Source organism: Schistosoma mansoni, chromosome W (assembly GCF_000237925.1).
Source record: "Schistosoma mansoni strain Puerto Rico chromosome W, complete genome".
Classification (NCBI taxonomy): Eukaryota; Metazoa; Platyhelminthes; class Trematoda; order Strigeidida; family Schistosomatidae; genus Schistosoma; species Schistosoma mansoni.
Window position 1 is genome coordinate 24,146,747 of NC_031502.1, and position 10,756 is coordinate 24,157,502.

Consider the following 10,756-nt stretch of genomic DNA (forward strand, 5'->3'; position numbering starts at 1 on the left):
GAATTAATGCTCAAAGAGTACTATATTTTCACCAGGACTGCATGGAGTTAGTTTACTTTTCAGCTTACTCTTTCATACACCGCAGAAGCTTGGCCTATTTGAGGCCTTTGTTGTGCGTTCGCGCTAGAGTTCAAAAATATGGTCCTGAGCACTTTTGAGTCTATATTTCTGTTTATTTTAATCAGCTTCAATAAATGAAAGACATCAGCAAATTTTTAAATTAAATTATTTTTATTAAGTAAATTCCAATTAACAAGTAGAAAAATATTAAAAGCAGATAATTGAAGTTAAAAAGAGTTTCATGAGAAATAACCAATTATAATAGTACGCTTTGTTAAATAAAAATAGGAAAATTGATGTGTTTATTCTATATCACAGGCAGTTAAATTGTAAGTTATGTATCATATAGGTTATAAATTATCAAGTATATCATTATTAAGTTGCAGTTCTTCAATTTCGTGAAGTAATATAATCTAATGTTTTCTCTTTACTTTTAGGTTTTAGTTGCATAGTTATTGATCCAGATCAGCGTCCGTTATGAATTCGCCCTTATATTGAGAATGGCGAATTCCAAATGAATACTGTGGAGCGGATTGTGAATTCACGTATACCTAAAACAGAAAAGAAATGACTATAAAGTTTTAAAAGTGAATAAATCCCAAAGTAAAAGTTTTACAAGGTATATTATTGAGCTTGGAAAATGTATAAAAAACACCATATTCTAAGACAACTAGACATGCTAAATAAAGATTGGATATAGTGTAATATCTTCTATGTTCAACAGAATCAGATTACAAAACGAGAAAATTATTTCAGTAAGTTCGGTAGACTGTTCATACTGAAAAGTGCTAAGATTTTCTCACTAAAAGCTTTAAACGAGGTTATATTAGATGAATATTTTACTCTAGAGTCGTCGTTCCCCAAAAAATAAGATGTTTAAACCTTGAAAACACCTCAATATTGAAAATTCTAAAATCCATACACGTTATATATGGAAGTAAAAACCTGTTTTCATATTTTTAAACAGTTTCAGACTGCATACGGACTGGCAATGTCTCAGTGCTTTACAAGCTAGCTTTGTTGAAAAAAGGCATTTATTGAATACCGCTGTGATTTTACTACATTTTTTTGAGGTTTGTCGAGTTCACTTAGTGTAGAATGTCAAGAAATGTTTGATACACAGGAATATAAAGTAATAAGTAAACCTTAATATACTTTTGAACATCATATCCAAAAATAACGTTATTTGGTAAAAATACTACTGAAAATTGTGTACTGTTTAAGATGAAAATGGTAAGGTTAAATTGTGTACAAAGTAAATAACCGCCAGAATTTGGTAAATGGTGTAAAAGCTCACAGAACATACCGAACAGATTCACTTTGATTATGATAAATAGTGTTGTGTGGTTACCGCAACTGAGATTTAGATCAATAAAAGTGTCGTTATTAGAAAAATTGATTTCAAGCAGTTGATATTTATTTTGACATATTATATAAATTTTAATAAATGTTCCAGCATTTAACAATGGCCATATAACTTCAGTAAGCTAATCTAGCAGTAACTGTAGTTATCGGTTACTACATGCTATGACGGTCTAGAAGATCAAATGTAGACTAGCTTAATAGGTAAAACTTTGTTTGTGGTGTAAACCTGGTTAGCTTCTTTTAAATCTGCTGCTGTATAAATTTGTGTATGCATCAAGTTCTAAAGGAACAATGGCCGTAATTGCTTGACTCATCTTTAAGAAGACTTATTACATGAGTATTGTATGACCAAATGGAGCGATTAATTAATCCAAAGATCTTTTACCTAAGCGTTGGGAAAATAGTTTTTCAGCCAAAAATAGGTTGTGTCAAGCCAAAAGTACTCTCAGAAAGTTTTAACTGTCGTTTTCACTATAGAAGTTTGAATAACTACTTTGAGGTCATGTTTATAATGTCAGCCATCGGAAGCTAAAATTTATATTTCATACCAATAGTTGAACAAAACTTCATTTACCTGCATCACAACTCTTTCAGAAAACGTTTTGAACATTGTTTTTTAGGTTTATAGCCATGAGGTTAGCTTATCAAAACATATTTTGATTTAGTGAAAAAAATTATGGACTATATTTGCCGGAGTTTTCTCCAGTAACACGTGGGTAGATATGACGTTATACTTACCCCAATTTAAATGGGATGATGCTGTGCATTTCTACTAGCCACTGTCAACATTGAAGCATAGTGTTGAAGCAGAAACTCTCACAACTGTTTGAAAATAATGCACTTTGGTAGTAAAACAGATAACATTATGGAAGGCTAATATACCAAGCGTCAACTAACAGAATGAACAGATATTGAGACTTTGAGGAAATGATATTGTTTGAATACACTATAGTGTGTTGTATACATTGGAATAAATTGTGGTTTACTATCACAATAAAGTAAGTGTGCAACAGCGTTGTAGAAGTACACAAATAACAATAACAAACATTCCTGTGAAAAACATTGTATAAATGAAATAAAATACTCAGTCCACTGAAGACACGGAAAAGTAAACCAAGTTATCCTAACTAAATAAAAACGACAATCGTTTTAATGACTTCAATAAAATACTAATCTGTCATGTGCCAACCTAAAGTATACCTTACCTTTTCAGAACCAACCGCATGAAGTTTGAATGTGCGAAAAATCCAAATGGAATCTGTAACATTTATCAGTAGTAATGAAATATAATGGAGGGATAAATTATTATTCCCCTTTACCTTTACATACGTCACTTCAAGCGTTAGTTTTCTGAATCCAAGTTTAACAAGATTTACTGCTATACATAAAATCATATCGCAAGTTGCAAATAATCTCCTAATCCAGCCCATTCTGGAAAGGCAAGTTCGACAAAAACACGTACTAATTGTTTGGTATGGTCACGGTAAGCGAGTATTAGGTCGTGTGCCATTCAAACTAGATAACTGCAAGTACCAATGTTTCATTTGGTTTTAGACAGAAGGCTAATCATTACCATATCCTGGAGCCACTGAAAGCACGAAATTTCAATGGTAAATGAAGTAACACACAAATCTATTATCAAGTTAGAGATATTTTTGGAAATGCGCAAGAATAAAAATTATGTATATTTATTACAGAAGAATTGTGGAATTTGGGTACTTTTACTTGCGTAACTAACGGATTTAGTATGAAATGTTACCAACCTTCATGTTAGTACGTCTTGTGGTTACGTTATATAATAAAAACTGTGAGCTCATGTACCTAATACTTCAAACCTGATGAAATACGTCCTTTTTGGAACGAACGGCCTTAAGAAGTGGATTGGTAAGAATTATTGACATGATGAGATGGGAAAAATATTTGAGATAAACGATCACCTAGCTATATTTTTAAGACTGAAATTCGTGGCACTAAAATATTCAGATGAAAGTTGAAATTTCGCAAACTTCATTCAGGAGCACAAAAGTATTTCTATAATAGAAAAATTACATGGTTATAACGACATAAATCTGAGATCATATAAACGGTTTATTTATCAGCCACTAAGAGGCCTTGATATACTCAGTGTGAGTCAAAAATATATTCCAATAAATCACCATTCATTACAAAAACACAAGTTTATTTCCATTTTTTATCTATATTTAATTTCAAAACTCAACTTCAATGTTTGAGAAGGTTGTAGGAAAAAACTCACTCTTTCAGGATAGTAAGCACCTGGACCTGGCTTCCTCGTAGTGTCGGTTGGCAGCTGATTCCTTCCTGTTACAGAATATTTAGGGGCAGCTTCGCGGTACAAATTAAGATCAGTGGTATTATATGCTCCAGCTCCAGGTGTCTACAGCAGTAATTCCCTTTCGTATAAACCTACCTCGGCTGCACCAAAAAGCTTTGTTCTGCTGGACAAAGAATATGCTGGAGCCGATTGCTTCTGACTCCTTACTGTTTTCCCGAGCATAGGATCTATATTGTATCTATTTGGACCTGCAATACCGATTTAGATTTATGAAAATATTAAAACACCTGGAACATCGTCCACCTTGAACTCTTTGTTTCTAGAGCTTAGTGAGTAAGCCGGTGCTTTACTAAAAACAAATTGATCACCGTTTTCAGGAGTGTAGGCTCCTGGACCAGGATTTGAAAATATCATCGCTTCCTTTTGTCGGCTGTATAGTGAGTAGTGAGGTGTTCCGTCTTTGCCATCACGTAGTATTTTCGAGTCGGGATAATAGCATGGCCCTGGGCTACACTCACTGTTGAATTTTTCGTGTCGAATCCCGAAAGACCACTGTGCTCCACGGAGATGATTTGAACGAGGGTCGTGATTTGGAAAGCCAACTAAACTAGGAAGCGCGTAACATGGTCCTGGGCTGCTATACATTGCGGCGATCGGACCACGAGGTTTAGTGTAGCTGTAAACCATCCTTCAAACACAAGCCGTAATAAGTTCTCGTTACGAATGTGAGTGCTTTATAACTTAGTACAAAATTCAAAAGGCCACACGCTGTTATGGTTTTATTCGATCACCTTGGAAATTAATATATTTAAACGCTCAAACTTCAATGAAACTCAAACACTTGGTCTTGCGAATTAGGCTGATGTGACTATCCGAATTACATTTGGATATAAGTATATAAGCACATAAATACAGGTCTTTAAGGATGAGCAAATGTTTCTGATACGGTATTTTTAGTGAAATTTATTAGCTTTCACCAGACCGCTCCATGCGTTTAGACTGTAGAGAGATCATAATAGGGAAGATGTGTAAGCTCCCGGATAATTTTCTCGTTGTCAGACCTCAGGTGACAAGTTGTAGTATGCGAGGAAAAGGTTGACGATCCCAGAGTTTTGTAACAATGGCCTGCCTGGGTTATCAGCAAGTATGTAATATTCAGAGTTTGACATGCTTGACTTAGCCTGGAGGTTTTCTTTGTTTCCTCAGCCAATGTAAGCGTAGGTGTATGTGAATTAATCCAAAAGAGATGCGAGTGGGAGTGGAAACGGTAGATGAAAAAGCACTGGCTCACTGCTTGTGATACTTGTATTCTCCGAAGTTATGTATATCTGCTGCTGTGGAGGCTGTAGTATATGTTTCATACCTACATTATTTGTACTAGCTTGATGGAAAACTTCTATGACTCGAACGTTATATGGCAGGTGAGTCATACTTAGTCTTCTTATAACTACTGTACCTAGAGGATATTTTAGCCTTCAGCACGTACAACTCTTACACGCATTTTCTTGTGATTTTTTGTTTAAACAAGTGTACCTGTGTGCATCACTACACTTATATATTTTCCTATGCTTGTTTCAATTTCCTACCAGGCAATACCTATTTTGAGTTATAATGAGTAGAACCTTTGGCTAAGCTAGGAAGCCTTTTTCTATGGTGTACTTTTTACCGTCTGTCTGCTTTGAAATAAACAGTCCACCTTATAATAATGGGTGGACTGTCCATGTTTTACCTGCGGGATCGTTTTTTAGACACCTTAAAAGTAAAACTTAACAAAACCTGTCATGTTCTCATAAACCAGTATTTTATATTGTGGATATGGAGTCCTTCACGTATGATTGTTAGATTTCAAAGTCACTATTCAATTGAACACTTTTATATTTGAATGTTCGAAAGCTTGAAGTTTTTAAAATGTATCTGGAACACGGGAAAACATTCATCCATTTCGTCAGTTTCAAAGAATCTGAATAGGTGTGTTCGCAGTGTTTGGGAACTGTGTTCTGATCTAGACATCTAACCTCAAGTAGCTGCTAACCGGCGTACCACCACGATAACAGAATAGGTTGGTGTGTTTGCTTGAGAGAACAAAATAATGAGAGTCAATGGAGCTAAAATGTTGATACATTTGATCTTGCTCAAACGTATTAATTTCTGACTCTTTGGAGTTAATAACTCTAAATTCCTGGCTCCGGTTTTAATTACTGTCTTGGTGATACATTAACAATTTGTCGTTGAAGCTCGAAGCCAGTGAGAATCATTTAATGAAGGTTTGAGCGATGCTTGTGTTCACTGCTGTCAGTTTAGACAGTCCTAAATAGCTTTGTGTCAGTTACTAAAACTTGTTATTACTGCCAAATAAACCTGCTTTCTGTATCGTTGGCTAATTGTTTACTCCGGTTCGAGAATCGATAGTAATTACTTATATTTTATTACGTCCTCACTGTTAATGTGCATACTCGAGCCGCTACAACGATCACCGAACATTATTGCGCCTATGCGGTGATTATTGATAATTGAGCGACCATCATCGACAAATGTTCGACCCTCCATCTACACTACTTTTGTTTACCACTACATGGGAATCTTTTTCCGTTATAGGTTTGGCATTTTCGTTTTCTTTTTTCTCATTCCACATTGTTACGTAAACATCTCATGGATTCAGGATCATCAAAACATCCTCCAAAACAAAGAACGAGGGAATCACGATGGATGTTATCTCATGTTATGCACCAACAAATTATAGCAACGAAGACAATCAAGATCAGTGCTATAATGGGCTGCAAACACTAAGAGCGAATTACCTAGGAAAGGACCTGACCATCCTGATGGGAGACTTAAAACGCTATCTATCTATAGAGCACTCTGGTATAAAGTGGTATACGAGCAATATTGCAGTCTCAAAAACTCATAAGTAGTGATAATGACAAGTTTCATACGGGATAATGTCTCACTTTTAAGCACTTAGAGGCTTCATTAACCTCAGTTTCACGTCGTTAGCCTTTTTGAATAATCTATGTTACGTTGAGTTGGTCACATTTTCTGCCGAGAAATTTTATCACAAGCAAAAATAGACAGTTACGCTCTATAGAAGTTCATTCATGACTCTATGAAAATCAGAAAAATAAAAAGGAAGTAGCAATAATCGCCACGAAAAGAACCATCTGTGTATTCAAGTACTGTTTCCCTGCCACATTCTGAGATATCAAACGATTGACAGTCCTCGCTTGTAATTGAAGTATTGAAGTTTGAGAATACCTCATAAGTGCTTTAGGGAACCTTACTATCAAACAATTATGCACACAATTACTGTAAACCAGAATACCATATTCAAAAATGAGTGTGATACATTTTTAATTTGACAATAATCTAGATTCGACGTTTGTGAAATTTACCGTTATACAACAAGATTTTTCGCTTTGGATATTTGTGATTCAATGTGTTTGGAAGAGACCAAACTGCTGCAACACCTTAAACTGAAGTCATGACCAGCGTTGAAGGGTTTCAGTACGTGTTCGTATGGAATCATATTCGGGTTAGGGCTGCTACCCATATAATTGAATTCGCTCTTTTCACCACAAAATAGCTTGTTCTTTTAATATTTCTGTCTGTAGAATTACCGCCAAAATACACCTTTCTTCGATAGGAGACGAAAATGAATAGATCACTTCTAAGTCATCAAAGGAGGGAGGGTGGAGTTACTGACCAGCAAGCATTGATGGTGAGGGCGATGACTTCAATCCACCTGTGTTTGTGGGGCAGAACATTTTGTTTGTATCAGGCTCTTTATGGATGGGAACAAGTCAATCAATCTGCGATACTGTGGTTGTTCTATTACACTCACCATTCAGACTCATGTTTCTAATTTCTTTATGCTGGATTAACTGTTCTACTAAGACAACCTATAACATGCTAACTCGGACTTTTACATGAAAACTGTGTGGCAGGCATCGGATGATGAAAAACAAAACAGACTGTAAAGGATATGGTTGTTATTTTACTTCACACTCTACTCTCTAGGTATGTTAAACAATTTTAAAAGGAAAAGTGGAAATTCTACACCACCGTACTTCACGAATGATTCGGGAGACTCACCAGGCTCACCATAATGGGACTTCCTCAGGGTAGTTAAAGGTTGCTTGATGTTGGTAGACAGATGCTAAAATGTCAATATTGGAAATGTACTAATATAGGGTTTTGGTTTTTTAGCCTAACATCAAGAAGAATTGTGGTTGAATCATTAACAAATAGTATCACGGTCGTCTAAGAGACTGCTGTTAACTATACAAGACGTGCTTGTACTAAAAGAATTCGATTCAAATAGGCATTTGAGCAGTCTATGTATTGATAATTCTGTGTTTCGTTTTATCCTCTACTAATATCCAGATATGACTGGATATCTAGTTGATATCCTGTTGAGTTCCTTCAGGAAACCGTTCGACAAATCAGCCAATGTGAATGAAACGTTTTCTCAACCAAGGTTCTCGGAGTCTGATTGTGGAGGAGTACAAGTATAAACGTGGAAGAGGTCAATAGTAAACACAGTTGCCTTCTGCTTGTAAACTGTCCGTCCACATATTTTTCCATATACGGAAGTTCGTCGGGTTGTTGACTGGTGTAGGATTGAATGTTAGAATGGTTTTGGCCCTTCTACAAGTCGAAAAAAGCTACAAGCTGCACATCGAAAAGCATATGGATAGCTTTCCAGCTTAATCAATGTATTTCCGTTAAACACAAAATTACCCATGACGAAGCGACTAAACTTTGTCATGTGTGTCAAATTCAATAAATGAATGGAATAGCAGCTAGCAGAATGTAGCTACAAGTGTCTTACCCTTCATTCTCTAACCTTCCTAGAATTTCACCCTGTCATTTAGTGTCTGCAAACGAATTGAAGGCACCAAATAAACTGATTCACAAACTTCGAGTAGTGCTATGAAATCTGTGAAAATTCCAATTGCGCCATTCATAGTACGATAGTAATTCACGGTTTACATACAATATGAAATCATTGAAAACATAATATAGACACCACTCATCCATATACATTAGATTTCTGTTTGTAATATGATCAATAGTTGCAGATTCTGTTTGCACAAATTCAATCCTTAGTTCTATGACAGATAGATCTTAAATGAGTATCAACTGAAAACATAGCTCGACCATCAAGTTCGGGACGAATATAAATCGTTTTACTTATGAAGAATATATAACCAATTAATGTGACACCGACAGCAATGTTATATGCAGTTGCTGGACGGGTTGAAAGAGCAGGGAAAAAGGAGGCAAACGTCAGTTATTACTAATATAATATTTTCTTCCCTAGATAACCTACTTACTCGCCTATCTATATACTCAAGCTTGTTAACCCTGTGGAGGGGCATGGGCCACCTACCAGCATTCTCCATCGAACCCTGTCCTGGGCAATCCGTTTCCAGTTGCTATTCACCTGTTTTATGTCTGCTTCCTATTCTTGACAGTGTTTTCCTTGATCTTCCACTCTTCTGATTCCCTCCATGATTCCAAGTTAGGGCTTGCCTCGAGAAACAGTTTGATGATTTCCTCAATGTATCTTCTATCCACTTCCAACATCTTTTCCTAATTTCCTTCTCCGCTGGAAGCTGGTTTTTCCTCTCACACGGTAGGCCTTTGATGATGATATCCAGTCAACGGACATTGAGTATCTTGCACAGACAACCGTTAACAAATACCATTACCCTTTTGATGATGGTTGTAGTAGTTCTTCACGTTTCAGCCTCATACATTAGGATTGTCTTGGTGTTCGTACTGAAGATTGCGACTCTGATATTGATTGACAGTTGTTTTGAGTTCCATATGTTCTTCAATTGTAGGAGTGCGGTCCTTGCTTTGCCAATCCTCGCCCTTTCGTCTGCATCAAATTCTCCACGTTCATCGATGATGCTTTCCAGGTACGTGAAAGTTTTCACATCTTCCGGAGTTTTGCCATCAAGTGTAATTGGGTTGGCGTTCTCCGTGTTGTATTTGAGTATCTTGCTCCTTCCTTTGTGTATGTTAAGGCCTATTGATGAAAGATGCTACTGCTACATTAGTTGTCTTCGTCTGTATTTGTTCGTGTGTATGGGGTAGAAGGCTAGATCGTCTGCAAAGTCCAAATCGTCTAATTGATTCTGAGATGTCTATTGTATTCCGTGCTTCTCCTCAGATGTCGAAGTCTTCATAATCGAGTCAACTACCAGAAGAAAGAGGAAGTGGGAGAGTAGGCAGTTTTGTCTGACTCCGGTCCTTACTGAGAGATGCATCTGTCAGCTGTCCCCCATGCACCACTTTGCAGTGCAGTCCGTCGTATGAGTTCCGGAAAATGTTGACAATCTTCTCAGGAACTCCATACTGTCGATGAAATTTCCTTATTTTTGACTACGCGTCGAATCGTCTTTCTATATTTATTGAGAGTATAACATCAGTTCACAAATCAGCCTTACTCTTGAATTTGTGTTGATTGCTTCGTTTATACTTTTAGGAGAACAAGAAATATTTGATGATCTGCGCGTTTGAGTTTAATGTTTTTGAGCTTGGTGGTTAACAGCCTAGTTACGTTTGCATCGAAGTTGCTAAATATATCACACATCTTCATTTGGCCATTGCTGGCCTTACTGCCCTGCATGAGAAATTGGATGTATTTTGGCGTTTGTTATGACGAGATGTTAGGCGGTTTTTTTATATTCACTTGTCAGTGTGTTAAGCTCATCAATGTCGTCATTTCGAACTTTCAATGGCATGAAAAACGGAAAGGTTCCACACATCGAGTGCAAGGATGAAAAAATGACCATGGGGTTTTTAATTTGAAAATAGAAGCAAACTTTCTCAATTAAGATACGAGAATGCAACTAAATGGATTGTAGCCCAAGTCTTTATATCTCGTTCAGTCAAGGAGTATAAGAGGATGCCACTTAGCCCGCGACGAAATAATAAAGAATACAGTAATCTCTGAGAAAACTGAAATAAGTCACTAGTAGAAATATCATAAACAGCATATGATCTCACCGTGTTATTATGTATCTAAGG

General features: G+C 36.4%; 1 protein-coding gene across 1 annotated transcript; it reads right to left on the reverse strand.

The window, feature by feature from the left end:
* Positions 1–512: 512 nt before the first annotated feature.
* Smp_154370 (shippo-1-related) lies at positions 513–4,363 on the reverse strand (the record flags this gene model as incomplete). Its single annotated transcript, XM_018789058.1, has 4 exons — positions 513–611; positions 3,680–3,820; positions 3,854–3,966; positions 4,006–4,363. 4 exons carry the CDS (start codon positions 4,361–4,363, stop codon positions 513–515), a joined length of 711 nt encoding a protein of 236 aa, XP_018654539.1.
* Between the last annotated feature and the right edge of the window lie 6,393 nt (positions 4,364–10,756).